At 54.9% G+C, this 15,470-nt stretch overlaps 5 protein-coding genes across 5 annotated transcripts; all 5 read left to right on the top strand.

Moving 5' to 3' along the window:
• Positions 1-588: 588 nt before the first annotated feature.
• Positions 589-1,296, top strand: PHYSODRAFT_321625 (hypothetical protein; the record flags this gene model as incomplete). Its single annotated transcript, XM_009516891.1, has 3 exons — positions 589-595; positions 648-781; positions 868-1,296. 3 exons carry the CDS (start codon positions 589-591, stop codon positions 1,294-1,296), a joined length of 570 nt encoding a protein of 189 aa, XP_009515186.1.
• Positions 1,297-2,832: 1,536 nt separating this feature from the next.
• Positions 2,833-3,213, top strand: PHYSODRAFT_475986 (hypothetical protein; the record flags this gene model as incomplete). The annotated part of the gene is made up of 1 exon (XM_009516892.1): positions 2,833-3,213. One exon carries the CDS (start codon positions 2,833-2,835, stop codon positions 3,211-3,213), a length of 381 nt encoding a protein of 126 aa, XP_009515187.1.
• Positions 3,214-3,488: 275 nt separating this feature from the next.
• PHYSODRAFT_247606 (hypothetical protein) lies at positions 3,489-6,695 on the top strand (the record flags this gene model as incomplete). Its single annotated transcript, XM_009516893.1, has 5 exons — positions 3,489-4,145; positions 4,229-4,555; positions 4,627-4,928; positions 5,212-6,184; positions 6,264-6,695. 5 exons carry the CDS (start codon positions 3,489-3,491, stop codon positions 6,693-6,695), a joined length of 2,691 nt encoding a protein of 896 aa, XP_009515188.1.
• Positions 6,696-7,060: 365 nt separating this feature from the next.
• On the top strand, positions 7,061-7,883 carry PHYSODRAFT_419138 (hypothetical protein; the record flags this gene model as incomplete). Its single annotated transcript, XM_009516894.1, has 2 exons — positions 7,061-7,465; positions 7,536-7,883. Coding segments are annotated over 2 exons (753 nt in total), but the record flags the coding sequence as incomplete, so codon positions are not given.
• A 958-nt stretch (positions 7,884-8,841) lies between these two features.
• PHYSODRAFT_554251 (hypothetical protein) lies at positions 8,842-13,437 on the top strand (the record flags this gene model as incomplete). The annotated part of the gene is made up of 3 exons (XM_009516895.1): positions 8,842-8,985; positions 12,539-12,886; positions 12,965-13,437. 3 exons carry the CDS (start codon positions 8,842-8,844, stop codon positions 13,403-13,405), a joined length of 933 nt encoding a protein of 310 aa, XP_009515190.1. The 3' UTR covers positions 13,406-13,437.
• Between the last annotated feature and the right edge of the window lie 2,033 nt (positions 13,438-15,470).

Below are 15,470 nucleotides of genomic sequence, written 5' to 3' on the forward strand. Positions count from 1 at the left end.
TTGAAAATGCATCGAAATGTGTCAATCGAAGCGCAAAACGTTTGAAGACGTTGGTGGGCCTGCATAGTCGTATGAAAGAGCTAAACGCTCGGGCGATGGAGCCCTGTGTAGATGTTAACCTTCAACGGAGACAGCTGTCGTAAAAAGAGTGCTTTGACGCGCCATCCAGAAGCAACAGCTAGAGGTGACCAAAATCCATGCGCTCATGTCGGAGTAAGCTCTCTTTGTATCTGTGTGAAAGATTCATTGACTTCGAGCCATGCGGATTAAACTGTGTATTCATACACACTGTAGAGTACACTCAGCCCACGAAAAAACCTTTAGGTACCAAAAGAAGATATTTTGATTAGGTCCAAGGTTAGTGTTGTCTCGGGTCAGGATCCACACTATAGGAATCGTGATACTTTACTTTTTTTGCAATGGACATTTCCTAAACACGTAATTTGATCAAAAAAACGTTTTTTTGCACACGCGTTTCTGTAATAATCCTGAACCCCCTTCGGAAACCTGGAAAACATATGAGCGCGTGAAATTATGCTTCGCACATGGCATTCTACCTTTTAGTGCTTGGGCGTGGAATTCGTCCGAATGACACGTGAAATTAATCCGCGCCCATAGTGACATTCAAATTCGGGATGACGTGGGAGGCAAAAACGTCGAGTTGTTCTTCAACAAGGTGCTTCCATTCAAGCTGCAGGCGACGAAAGAAGCAACGTGGGAGCACTTTAAAGGATCGGACAAGCACATGGGCAATGGCAGTGTGTACTCCAAAACTGCGAAGGTGAGTGACTCAACGAGTTGGAGATGGGCTCTCGAGTGGTTTCTTACGTCTTGGCGTGCCATGCTATCACAACGTTGTCCGTTCAGGATGTCAACGTACCCTATACGATTCTCGAAGACTTCACCAAGGACATGCACTCGAACACCGCCCGCGCAGACGCGAATATGAAGCAAGCTATCCGCCGTTACGTCGAGCCTGACCGCGACGTCGTGATCGCAGTTGTGAGCGTATCACCAGCCGCAGTCAAACACAAAATGCTCGACGGTTTGAGGTATCAAGTGCGAAGCTACGCGGTGACGAAGCGGTCTTCTGCGTCGACGCCGGAGCGCGAGGTTTCCCAGTTGCAGTGCTGCTCGCTCATTTCGTTCGACGAGGAGACGGAGGCGAGACTGGGTTGTGATGCCGTCCGCTCGTTGACGAACTTCTTGATTGTGAGCTTGGCAGCGAAGATGCAAGGCCACCAAGACTGCATTGAGAACTCGCTGATGGACAGCGTTCTTAATCCTTCATGTTAATAGTTATGAGCGGGAACTGTAGTCTGGATGGAGGCTCCTGTATTGAGTACTGCGGCAGATGCACTGAGTTTGAAGTAGAGTAGCGTTGAAGGCGATCTACACTTAGCCTCAGCAACTTGAACGGAAGCTTACGAGCGCATTCGAGTTCAATGTGGTTGGTTATCTATTGCCAGTGGCTGGAGGAAGCAGCTCACGATATTCCACTGAGACTGACAAGCGTCCATATTAATTGAAAGAATGGTAACGAGCTCCACTTAAGAGCTGACTGGCAGTGCCAGTGGAAGACAGTCGGTCGGTATGACATCCATACCAAAGACGGCAACAGGCCGACACCAGCCGTACATCGATTGAGCCAAAAAACTGTACCTACACACAAATTGATTAGGTAAGTGATGGCCTTCTTCCTGGACGACGACGACCAAAGCGTCGTCGCCGCGGCGCTCTCCTTCGTGGACGAGTTCGCAGGTGCTGCGCAGACGCCCCAAGGCGCGTCCGTCGCCGTGACAGCGCGTGGAGACCGCGGCCATGTGACGAGTCAGACGCCTCGACAGGCTCCAGTGACAGAGGCAGAGATGGCGAGGAGGGAGAAGGTCAACGAGAGGAAGAAGATGCTGCGGGCTGCCGGCGTCTACGGCAACTCTAACAACGTGCGCAACAACCGCCGCATCGAAATCGCCTACCTCCGAGAGCAGCTGGAGAAGCTTCAGATCGACCTGGAAGTGCTCAAGAAGCAGAAGGGAGAAGGCTCCACGCGTAGAACGAAGACGAGAGCTGCTCCACCAGCAGAGCTGCACAACCAGACCCGTCATGTGCCAAGTGCCGAGGCTATTGTCGCTGTGAACGCGCCCACGATGTCGACTGTGTGGGAGAACATCGCGGACAGCCAGCGACGCCGCAGGAAGAAGGCGGAGTGCGAGAACATCCGTCTGAAGATGGTGATCGAGCACCAGCAGAAGGTGGCGGACAACTTGCGTGCGTTGCTGCAGAAGAAAGCGAGTCAATTGGTACGTAGATTCTCTGGTACTGGCGATGTATTGGAGACGGCAATGGGAGATCTAACGTGTTTGCTCTGCCTCAGAATGCAGAGTGTTCGTTCTTCACGGGCGTCGATGGTGGGAGCCCTCAGGCACTAGATCTGCGTGGAGATTTGGGCGAGTTCCAGGGCCTCTTCCGTCATGTGGACAACGCATATCAAGAGCTGGACGCCGTATTCGCTGCGAACGGTCTGAACAATATGGTGGTCACACGAAGCGATGTCAACGTACGAGATGGAGCGGGAGGCAAGTACGTCGAGTTGTTCTTCAACAAGGTCCTTCCATTCAAGCTGCAGGCGGCGACGGAAGCAACATGGGAGCACTTCAAGGGGTCTGAAAAGCACATGGGCAATGGCAGTGTGTACTCCAAAACTGCGAAGGTGAGTTCTTGGCGACGATCTAATCGCGTTAGTGGCAGTGTAAGTTCTAATCTCTTGGCGTGGCCAATGGCAAACAGGATGTCAACGTGCCCTTCACGATCCTCGAGCAGTTTACCAAGGAAATGCACTCGAACAGCGCCCGCGCTGATGCCAACATGAACCAAGTCGTTCGCCGATACATCGAGCCTGACCGTGACATCGTTATCGCCGTCGTGAGCGTATCACCAACCGAAGTCAAACACAAAATGCTCGGCGGTTTGAGGTACCAAGTGCGGAGCTACGCGGTGACGAAGCGGTCTTCTGCGTCGACGCCGGAGCGCGAGGTTTCCCAGCTGCAGTGCTGCTCGCTCATCTCGTTTGACGAGGAGACAGAGGCGAAGCTGGGTTCTGATGCCATCCGCTCGTTGACGAACTTCTTGATCGTGAGCTTGGCAGCGAAGATGCAAGGCCACCAGGACTGCATCGAGAACGCGTTGATGGACCACGCACTATTGGTGCACTAAGCACTATTAGGAACAGTAACAGTCTACGCGTATATAATGAGTTTTATCAATGGAGCATGGTGGCGGCGTGCAAGTTGACCCTGCGTCTTTTGCGTTGCTCGGTGGCTCTGACTCCGATGTTTGGCTCCTTGAGGTTCGGTGCATCCAGCACTGCACCGCCAAGAGACAATGCAGGCACGTGTCAGAGCATAGTCTGGCCCGGCAAAACCACTGCTGGACAACTTCGCACCGCGAAATTCTTTGCCAACGCCTCGAGCTGCGCGTGTACTGCAGCCATGGCGTCGTCTCTCGTGGACGAGGACGACCGCGCGTTCCAAGCGGCGCTGTCGTTCGTGAACGAGTGCGTGCTGGATGACGAGGAGCTGGAGGATGCTGCAGCGTTCAGGACCACCGCCATGATGCAGCGCGAGGATGAGTGGGCCGCCATGTCCTGCGGCCTGGCGCCGACAGTTAACATCAGCGGAGTCGAGACGTCATTGGGGGCTCTCGGCGGCTACGAGATGGCAGCCACCGTCTCAGCTCTCGCAGCCAAACCCGGAGCGTCCAACAGAGACAAGCTCAGGCGACGAACGGAGACCAACGAGAGGAAGAAGCTGCTGCGCAAGGCCGGTATCTACGAGGACGCCAACTGGATGAGCAAGGACAGCAGACTAGAGGTCGCCTACCTCCAGGAGAGGATCGAGAAGCTCCAGCTCGACCTGCAGGTGCTGCAGAGTCGCAAGAGCAGACGACCAGCCATCCAACCTGGAGCGCAGGACCCAACAGACGACGCGCTGCAGATCCCGAAGGTGTGGGAGGACATCGCCATTCGGCAGCAGCGTCGACTGAAGGCGGCAGAACGTGAAAACTCTCGCTTGAAACTCGCCGTCCAGAACCAGCAGAAGGTGGCGAACTGCATGACCAACTTGGTGCGGAAGCGAGCGGGACATTTGGTACGTAGTTCATGGCTTGTATTACTTAATCTACGCTGCGTTGCTTACAATTTATTTTGTGTGCTCTCTTTCTTGGACTACAGACGAACGACTGCGCTTCGTTCATGAGTGTGGACTTCTCCATGTTGAGCTCTCGCGGGATTGCAGGCGACTTCCCGCTGTTGTTCCGCCACCTCGAAACTGCGCACCAGGAGGTCGACGCCGTGTTTGCTTCCAATGGGCTGGCCAACATGGTGCTCACACCCAGCGACGTCCACATCCGAGAAGGTGTCAACGGCAAATACCTCGAGGCTTTCTCCAACAAGGTGCTGCCCTTCGGGCTGCGCGCAGCAACGGAAGCTACATGGGACCACTTCAAAGGAGGCGAAAAGCACCTTGGGAATGGAGTTATCTACGAAAAAACTTCCAGGGTACGCCCAGAAGCACCGACATCGATAATATCTGAGTGGATCGCTCTAACATTGTCATTCTTCTCTAACAGAACCTCGACGACCCGTACACGATCCTCGAGGAGTTCACCAAGGAGATGCATTCCAAGAACGCTCGCGCGGATATCAAGGCGCAGCAGCTGATCCGGCGCTACATGGAGCCCGACCGCGACATCGTCATCTGGGTCTCCGTCGCGGAGCCGGCCGAGATCAAACACAAGAAGCTGCGCGGACTGACCTACCACCTTCGAGGCTACGCGATGACCAAGAGATCGCCAGCGTCGACCCCCGAGCACGAAGTCTCCCAGCTGCAGTGCGTCTCGCTCATCTCGCTCGAGCCCAAGGCAGAGGCGATGTACGGACCCGAGACTGTCCGTGCCGTCACCAACTTCCTCATCGTCACAGCAGCCCAAAAGATGCAGGCGCACCAAGACCGCATTGAGAACGCGCTCATTGACCAACAGCTAAGGCGGCAGGGGATCATCCCGCCCGCATAATGTAAATCCAAAGTGAAGAGCAAAGTGAATTCGTCGCCTTGGGCAGTAAAGACACGAAACAACCACCCAAGCATTGGTTCGGTTGCCAGGATGCGACACAGACTCTGAGCCAGGCACAAATGCTTTGCACACGGCACTGAGAGACATGGTGTTCTTGCTCGAAGATGACGACGGGGTGGCGGCGGCGGCGCTGTCCTTCGTGGACGAGTGCGCGCTGGACGAGGTGGCGTCCGCTTCGAGCACCGAGTCCTCGACGGTATCCGTAGGTGGGGGCGACAGCAGCTCCTCCGAGCCATCGACCGACGCCCGCGTGCCCATCGTCCAGTCCGCTCGATGCAAAGCCCCGGTGCGCGTGACGTCGCGCGAAGAGAAGATAAGGCGGAGGATGGAGATCAACGAGAAGACGAGGATTCTGCGCAAGGCTGGAGTCTACGCCGACTCGAACCGTGTGCGTAATGGACGGACGAGGGAGATCGCCTTCCTCCGCGAGCAACTGGAACGACTTCAGATTGACTTGGAGACGTTGAAGAAGCAGAAGAAGGTCGGTAGACTCTCAACGACTGCAGGCACGTCGTCGGGGCAGTCTTCATATGGAGAAGTGTCGAGCACGTCCCAGAATTCCAAGATGTGGCAGGCGGTGCTGGACATCCAAAGGCGGCGTCGGGAGGAAGCGGAGTGCGAAAATATTCGCCTGAAGCTCATCGTCGAGCGGCAGCGGAAGGTGGCGGACAGCATGACTAGCTCGCTGCAAAAGCGAGTGGCTGGGTTGGTGAACGATTGTTCAGGCTTCATCAGGCAAAACTGCGTCCAGCATCCTCTTGTTCATGTGCTGGCCTTCTGTGGAGACATGGGCGATTTCGGGGAGCTCTTTCGACACCTCGAAGCCGCCTACCAGGAGGTGGACGCCGTGTTTGCAGTCAACGGGCTCGTTCACATGGTCGAAACCTCGGACGACGTCCACATCCGAGCAGGCGGAGACGGAACCTACGCCGAAGCGTTCTCGAATAAAGTTCTTCACTTCGGCCTGCAGGTGTCGGCTGAGGCAACATGGGACCACTTCAAAGCGAACGAAAAGCATTTAGGAAATGGGAACATCTACGAGAAGACTGCAAGGGTACGTTCGTGGCTTCAAGTGTTTGAAGCATGGTCAAAGAGTTATCTGTCTAGCTTCTAACAATCGTATTCCTATTCAGTACCTTGACGAGCCCTACACGGTTGTGGAGGAGTTTACCAAGGAGCTATTCTCCCGACGGTCTCGCGCAGATATCAAGGTGAAGCAGGTCATCCGACGCTACGTGGAGCCTGACCGAGACATCGTCATTTGGGTGGCGCGCGTCTCGCCTGCCGAGATCAAACACAAAATGCTCAGTGGGCTCACGTACCAGCTTCGTGGTTACGCAATGACCAAGCGGTCTTCAACGTCAACACGATTCAACGAGGTCTCGCAGCTCCAGTGCTGCTCCATGATCTCGCTCGACCAAGACGCTGCGGCCAAGTACAGCCCGGAGAACATGCGCGCGCTCTCGAACTTCCTCATCGCCAGCACAGCGCTCAAGATCCAGGCCCACCAAGACCGAATCGAGAGCGCGCTCGTCGAGCGAGCGCTCACGCGGCAATTAACATGACTAACTGTAAACCGTTAATACAATTTCTACACGATATATACGCAAGCACACGTTGATCACCGAGTTGGTGGCGGTGGCGTTGCGCTGCTCAACCGCAGGGTGATCCCATCCCATGATTCACATGAGCTCCTCTGCGCCGTGTGTGGCAGTTGCGCAGAACTGTCAGTGAGTGAGTGACTGACAGACACGTGATTAAGATGGAGGACGGCGACGACACGCAAGCCTTCAGGGCGGCCCTGTCCTTCGTAGAGGAGTTCTCGTTCGAGGAGGCGGCAGGCGACGGGCTCCTGCCTTCCCCCCTGGACAACGCACCAGCTGAGACTGCGCGCGCGACTCAGTCGAAGGCTCTGACCAAGCGCTCGTCGTCGAGCGAGGAGAAGAGGTGGCGCCAGAATGAGATCAATGAAAGACGGAGGCTCCTGCGGAAGGTCGGCATCTATGGCGACTCGAACCGCGTCCGGAACGAGCGCACGAGGGAGATCGCCTTCCTGCGCGAACAAATGGAGAGGCTGCAGCTCGACCTGAAGGTTCTGCAGGCCCGACGGGCTCAGGAGCAGCGAGAAGCCAAGCGGGCGAATGCCTCTGCTATCGTTGCGAGAAACCATCCAGCTTCAGGACCAGGGAGCTTGTGGAGAGAGCAAGCTACTAGACAGCGACGTCACCGCGAGGAGGCTGAGCGAGACAATGTCCTATTGAGACTCGCTGTGGAGCGACAGAAGAAGGTGGCGGCCAGCCTGAGAAGCTTGATGGGCAAGCGGTCGAGTCAGCTGGTAAGAACCTGGGACTCGTTCCTCAGGTGGAAGATGAGAACAAACTTGATCCCCCCTTACTCTGCTGCAGACGAACGGGTGTGCGTCGTTGGTGAGCTTGTGCTCTTCAAAGCGCAACACTTTCGACGTCCTGGACTTTCGAGGGGATATCGGCACCTATCGTGAGCTCTTCCGCGACCTCGATGCTGCCTACAGGGACATTGACTCAGTGTTCGCTGCCAATGGCTTGGCAAGTATGGCGATTTCGCCTAACGACGTTCATGTACGCGAAGGCGTCCAGGGGAAATACCTCGAGTTCTCTACGTACAAGGATCTGCCGTTCGCAGTGCAAGACACTGCTCAAGCTTCCTGGGACCACTTCAAAGGCGTGGAGAAGCACCAAGGCTACGGCAATTTGTACCAAAAATCAGCAAAGGTGAGCGTGCTAGCACGCTCAAGCTCATTTCGCTTAGCAACACTAATGCTAACTAACGTTTTAAAATCGCTGCTGACTAGAGTCTCGACGAGCCGTACACGATCATTGAGGACTTCTCCAAGGAGGTCTACTCGAACAGTTCTCGCGCCGATATCAAGCTCAAGCAAGTCGTGCGGCGCTACGTCGAAGACGACCAGGACATCGTCATCGGGGTCTCCCACGTCACGCCGGTCGAGGTCAAGCACAAGCTGCTTCGTGGCCTGGTCTACAGCTTCCGAGGTTACGCCATCTGAGGCGCTCTCCTGCGTCCACAGCCGACAACGAGTTGAGTCAACTGCAAATGTGTTCAATGATCTCGCTGGACGAAGACGAGGGCGCAGCCTACGGCCCCGACAACGCCCGCGCTCTCAAAAACTTCCTCATCATCCACGCCGCCAAGAACAGCCTCTCGCACCGTGAACGCATCGAAAACGCCCTAGCAGACCGAGCACTGAGACTGACGGAGTAGATAATACACGGACCCTTCAACCTTGTTCCTGTTCATGTACTTGCACACTTCCAGCAACCTGAGCGGTATCTCTTGAGACAGGCGTCCCTGCAGAGTTTTTGTTCAACAGCGGTGGAGGAGTTCAAGCTCGACGACGAGCCCTCGTTCTCGGCTGTGAGATCCCACGTCCAGGCAGGCACTAGGAAGCCGACTGTCCACGCTGACGACACCCTGACCAAGAGAGCGAGAGCCAACGCGAGGAAGAAGCTGCTTCGCCGGGCTGGCATCTACAGCGACCCGAACCGAGCTCGCAACGTGCGGACGCGGGAGATCGCGCTCCTGCGCGAGCAGATCGAGAAGCTCCAGATCGACCTCCACACTCTGCAGAGCAGACAAACGCAGGGACAAGACGGTACGAAGTCGAAGAGCGACTGCGCGTTGGTTCGCAAGAGCTGCAAGTCGCAGATATCCGGTATGTGGCAGGACCAAGCGCTCCGACAGCAACGGCGCCGTGAAGAAGCGGAGCGTGACAACGTCCGCCTGAAACTCGCCGTTGAGCGGCAGCGGAAGGTGGCCAACAGTCTGCAGAACTTGATGAAGAAGCGAGCGAACCAATTGGTACGATGATGGGGATTGTAGCTACGCTACAACGCAGCAGGAACGCATTAACTTGTTGTTGCTGTGATTGTGGCCAGACGAACGAATGCGCGACGTTGATGAACTTGTGCTGTTCAAGGCAAAATACCGTCGATGTGCTGGACTTCTGTGGCGATATCGACGACTTCCGAGGGCTTTTCCAGCGCGTCGACGACGCGTACCGGGAGGTGGATGCGGTCTTCGCAGCCAATGGACTCCAGATCCACGATTTCTCCGGGCGACGTACACATGCGCGAAGGCGTAGATGGCAGGTATCTTGAGTTCTCGACCTATAAGGACGTGCCTTACGAACTGAGAGCAGCAACCGAAGCGGTGTGGGATCACTTTAAAGGCGTTGAGAAGCACTTGGGCGTCGGGAAAATCTACGAGAAAGCAGCGAAGGTACGCAATAGATAGAGCGAGGATACAGTTGCATGGACTAACCTCCTCCTTCTTGTGGTCTGGCGATAGAATCTCGACGAGCCTTACACGATCGTCGAGGAGTTCTCTATTGAAATGTACTCCAACAATTCTCGTGCGGACTATAAAACGAAGCAAGTTGTACGGCGCTACGTGGAGGCGGACCGAGATATCGTGATCTGGGTGTCCCACGCCACGCCTGTGGAAGTTAAACACAAATTACTCAGCGGCCTGGCCTACAACTTCCTTGGCTACGCGATAACAAAACGGGCGACGGCGGAGCAAGAGCTGACGCAGCTACAGCTTTGCTCAAGGATTTCTCTCGACCAGGATTCTGACACAATCTACAGCTCGGAAAGCGCTCGCATTCTCGCGAACTTTTTGATTGTTCATGCTGCGAAGAACATCGTCGCCCACAGAGACAGCATCGAGAACAATCTAGCTGATCGAGTGCTGAGGCAGCGATTGCAATAAGGGAACTACTTGTATAAATGCAAGTACATGTATAAATACTCACTCTTCAGCAGTGCTTTGTAACACTTTATCGGCAGAATTGCGTAGACTCAAGTGGAGAAGTGCACTCCAACAAGAAAGCGAAAGACCTCGATGTCCTCACCCCTTATCAAGTGACATGGCGGGTACTTGATCATCCGGGATGAGACAGCTGTGCAGAGTTGCGTCTCCACTGTTGTTCAAGCACTGCTCGAACGGACCTGCCTCAAGGAGGTCCGTTTTTTTTTTTTAACTCCCTGAGGAAGCAAGGCATGAATTTACTCTTGGGAGATGAAGACGAGCAAGTCAAGGAGGCGGCGCTGTCTTTCATCGACGAGTTCGAGCGCAGCAATGAGAGCGACGGTAACGAGACACTTCTAGCAACTGCTCACGAGAGCGTACCGTCGACTCGATCAAAGTCACGCGCAAGGAAAGCTTCACGCGAAGCGAAGGCCAGGAAGCGAGCGGAGATAAACGAACGGAAGAGAATGCTTCGGAAAGCTGGCATCTATGGCGACCCCAACAAGGCTCGGAACGCGCAGACGCGAGAGATTGCCTTCCTTCGAGAAGAACTGAAGAAACTCACTCTTGACCTGCAGATCTTACAATGCCGGCGATCGGAGGCTTCAAGAGTCATAGTGCCTGTGAACGCGTCGGCCCCTCTGATTCCAAGTATGTGGCAGAAGCTAGCAGAGCGACAGCGTCTCCGTCGAGAGGAAGCAGAGACCAGGAATTTACGCCTAAGACTCTCTGTGGAGCGCCATCAGAAGCTGGCAATCGATCTCAGCAACTTGGCTCGGAAGCGAGCACGCCAGCTGGCCAACGAGTACGAGTCGATGATGAATCACTTTGCTCATCCGGACCATCATATCGTACGAGCTTTGAACTTCAGCGCAGGGAACAGCGATTTTCTAGAGCTATTCCACCATCTCGCTGCTGCCTATCAAGATATGGACTCCATTTTCGAGGCGAATGGTCTTGCAAGCATGGATATATCGATCGGCGACGTTCATATGCGAGAGAGTACCAAGGGCAAATACCGCTACCTCGAATTCTTCAGCAACAATGTTCTTCCATTCGAGCTGCAAGCAACGAAAGAGGCTACATGGGATTACTTCCGCGGTGTGGAAAAACATTTAGGGTACGGGAACTTCTATGAGAAGGCAGCAAAGGTAGGTGGGCTATGTTGTGGTGGTGGTATCGATCCTTCATTAACCTTTGTATTTGGCGTCGATAAGGATCTGGACGAACCGTACACGATCATTGAAGACTTGACGAAGGAGCTGTACTCCAACACGATATCCGCATCAAGCAGGTCATTCGACGCTCCGTTGAAGCTGAGCGCGACGTCGTGATCCGGTTTTATCGAGCTGTGCCTGTAGAGATCAAGCATAAGCTGCTGAGCAGACTAACATATCACCTGCAGGGCTACGCAGTGACAATGCAGGCACCCAACTCAACCCCAGAGCACGAGCTGTCCATTCTGCAGTTGTGCACACTGGTTTCTTTTGACGAAGCAGAAATCGAGGCGGTTTGCGACGCGTGTAGCCTCCGCGCGTTTATCGACTTTCTCGTCGCCCACACAGCACAGAACACACGGGCACACTGCGAAATAATCGGGAATGCATTAGCTGACCAAGCCATCGCACGCCACATGCAAGGCAGTGTTCGCTACTAAAATACCTCTGAACAATAGCTTTTGCTGAAATTTGCGCAAGTTCTTCGTGCCCGTCAGGGCATTTTTCTGGAGGATAGATTGATTGATAATTTATGTTGTATTGGCCAAGGAACTTTGGTGCGGAAGTTGACCGAAACGCACTGCAACTCTCAACAAAAGTGTCGCACTCTTCTTGAACTCATCATGACCCTCTTCGCGTCCACACGAGCTCATTGCGAGTGTCATCAAGGACAGCTGTCACGATTCGTTATCACGAACCCCTTCATTTCCGTTATTCTTTTACTTACAACCGTGATAAGCCATGGCCTCAGAAGACGACGAGGAGGCCTTCCGGGCCGCACTGTCCTTCGTGGACGAGTTTGTGCTTGACGAAGATGTCACTGGCGGGTCTTCCTCCAGTGAACAGCTCCCAGGGACCGCGTCGATGCAGCCGCGGTCCTCGGCTTCAGTGGTCGTGGACCCGAATGAGCTCAAGCAGCGGCGGCGCCAGCAGATCAACGAGAGGCGGAGGCTGCTGCGCAAGGCCGGCGTCTACGCAGACCCCAATCGCGCGCGCAATGGACAGAGGGCAGAGATCGCGTGCCTTCGAGAGCAGCTCGAGAAGCTTCAGCTCGACCTCCAGGTCCTGCAAAAAGTGAAGACCAAGCCAGCGAGGAGACCGCAGAGACAACAACGGTCCGGCGCAACAAGCGTGACCACGCTGACGTGGCAAGCCCCTTGTGTGTGGCAAGAACTAGCCAAGCGACAGAGAAGTCGTCGAGAGGAGACAGAGCGGGAGAACATCCGCCTGAAGCTTGCTGTGCAGCACCAGCGGAAGCTGGCGGAGGCGCTGAGCGACTTGCTAAGAAAGCGAGCTGATCTCGTGGTAAGGTTTGCTGCGTTATCTTCTCGTGTTGTTAGCTTGTCTGGAGCTTGAGCTAACGGTGTGGTGGTTTGGCGCTCTAGACGAAGGAGTGTGGAGCTTTGACGAGCCAACCATTCTTAGAGCACCATATCGTGAACGTGCTGAATGTGGACGGAGACATGGAAGAAGACTTTCGAAGGCTTATCCGACACCTGGAGACTGCGTATCGGGGCTTGGATGCGGTGTTTACAGCCAACGGTCTGGCGAGCCCGACGCTTTCCCCCGGTGACGTTCACTTGCGCGAAAGCGTCGACGGCAGATACCTCGAGTGCTTTAGTCACAAGTCGCTACCTTTTGATATGCGCGCGACTACCGAGGCTATCTGGCAACACTTCAAAGGAGTCGACAAACACTATGGCGCCGGCAGTCTCTACAAGAAAGCTGCAAAGGTGGGTGCCAGGTACTGAAGTTGGCGCTGGCTGCATTGATACAGAGCTAACTGTGCGTTGTGTTCTCCATGGCCACAGAATCTTGACGAGCCATACACGATCATCGAAAACTTTACGAAGGAGCTATACGCTGACACGTCTCGAGCTGACATCAAGGTTAAGCAAGTCGTGCGGCGTTACATGGAGACTGACCGCGACGTCGTGATTTGGGTCGCACAAGTAGCGCCCGCCCAGATTAAGCACAAGCTACTTCGTGGCTTCACATATTATCTTCGCGGCTACGCAGTGACGAAGCGGTCACTGGACTCCACCACAGGTCATGAGCTCGCGGAACTTCAGCAGTGCTCGCTGATTTCCCTTGACCGAGACGCCCACATGAAGCTCGGCACAGCAAATCTGCATGCTCTGACCAACTTTCTGGTGGCGAACACCGCACAAAATATCCGCTCACACCGCGAGTGCATTGAGAACATCCTCCTTGACCAGGCTGTGGCAAGCCGCATAGCCAAAAGTGGCTAGAAATTAATGACAATATTCGTCAGTGTACAATTAGACGCATTTTTGCACTTCCCGATGGCATTTCTGCAGGATGACGACGACGCCTTCGAGGCTGCGCTGTCGTTCCTGGACGAGTTCGCGTCTGGATCGTCAGTGGCGGACGACGCCTCGCCCCCATGCTGGGGCGTGTTCAACCAGGATATATGGGCGCTGGAGACTGAAGATCCGCAGAGGACCAAGCGCACACGCCACGGAGGTCGAGGGAGGAACCAGTTGAGCGCAGAAGACAAAGAGAGGCGGAGGGTAGAGTTCAACGAGAGGAGGAAGCTGCTGCGGAAGGCGGGGGTCTATGGCGACGCGAACAGGGCGCGGAACGAGCGGCGCGCGAGATCGCCCAACTGCGGGAGGAGGCGGAGAAGCTGCAGATCGACCTGCAGATTCTGCAGACACGGCACCAGAACACGGATACCACCCAGAGCACGGAGAAGAAGGGGGAAAGACATGATGCGCTGAGCAAAGTGAACGCTGGGACGCAGCCCACGAGCATGTGGCAGGGGCTGGCGGACCAGCAGCGTCGCCGCCGCCAAGTGGCAGAGCGAGACAACGTGCTCTTGAGGCTCGCTGTGGAGCGGCAACGGAAGGTGGCAAGCGACTTGACCAGGCAAATGCAACGGCGAGCGGCCCAGTTGGTACGTGGGATATTGTTCCTAGTGTTTGTCGGTTGGGAGACCATCACGTTAACATGTTTGCCTTCTTGTAGACGAACGAGTGTGCGTCTCTGATCACGACGGCGCCTTCCAGTCACCACTCCTTCAATGTGCTCGACTTCCATGGCGACTTGGAGGGCTTTCGAGGCCTTTTTAGCCGCCTGGACGATGCGTACCGAAACGTGGACAACGTGTTCATGACGAACGGTTTGGCTGGAATGACGGTACCTCCTGGAGACGTTCACGTCCTCAAGGGCGCCGACGGTAAATCTCTTGAGTTCGTGAGCTACAAGGTGCTTCCCTTCGACGTGCGTGCCACTGCAGAAGCTACGTGGATCCACTTCAAAGGCGTCGAGAAGCACCTAGCTAACGGCAATCTGTACGAGAAGGCGGAGAAGGTTGGTGTCTGTCGTCCTAACTGCTCGATTGTAGTCCTGCCAAACACTCACAAGTTGCTTTGTGTGCTGCTTTATGTGGGGAACAGGGCCTCGACGAGCCGTACACGATCATCGCAGACTTCAAGAAGGAGGTCTACTCCAGCAGCTCTCGGGCGGACATCAAGGTGAAGCAAGTCATCCGTCGCTACGTAGAGGAGGACCGCGACATCGTGCTCTGGGTCTCACGCGCTGTTCCCATCGAGATCAAGCACAAGATTCTTCAAGGGCTGACGTACAGTCAAACCTGTTTATATGAGGCCCTGTTGGTGACCATCTACTACAATGACTCATATAAAATGGACTCAGTTAAAATAATTATGTGGTGCACGTAAAGAAATCGTGCATAGTTCGCTGCCGCTTTGCCTTCACCGTAGTCTCTCGAACCAAAGCGGTCACGGTCTGTAAAGCTCTTCGTTCTCTGTCAGTCTGCTCTCCGCATTGCAGCAGAAATGCAGCCAGCTCCATGCAGTGTCTCAGAGCAATGGCAGGTTGAACTGCGGGTTCCTGTTCCTCCTCTTCCTCCTAAGCGCTCCGCCAGCTCATGCGCCTTCAGCAGGAGCACGTCGTCAGCCATCGCCGTTTTAGCTTCGTTCTGAAAGAAAAATTCCCTCAGTTCCCGCTCGAACTGAGGGAATTTCACTCGGCGCCGCTTGGTCGCACTCAGGTCGACGTGGCTGAAGTAGGAAGAAGGCAGGTTGCGCAATCGGGCGAGTGTGGCACGGCTGACCCGGGCCTTGAAAGTTGCGTAGATCCACTCGGCGAGCATGGGGTTGTTCATGCCAGGATTCTGCTTGAGCTTTAGGTGCACTTGGAGCTTTTGTTTTAGCGTCAGACAGGTGCGAGGAGACATGGCGAGCGAAGAAGGCTTGCGGTAGGCGTTGAGTGTTGAGCAGTGGTGCTTTGAAGAGTGTGTGGCCGTGAGCAGTGTGAATCAAATAAACA

This window comes from Phytophthora sojae, assembly GCF_000149755.1.
Source record: "Phytophthora sojae unplaced genomic scaffold PHYSOscaffold_1, whole genome shotgun sequence".
NCBI lineage: Eukaryota > Oomycota > Peronosporomycetes > Peronosporales > Peronosporaceae > Phytophthora > Phytophthora sojae.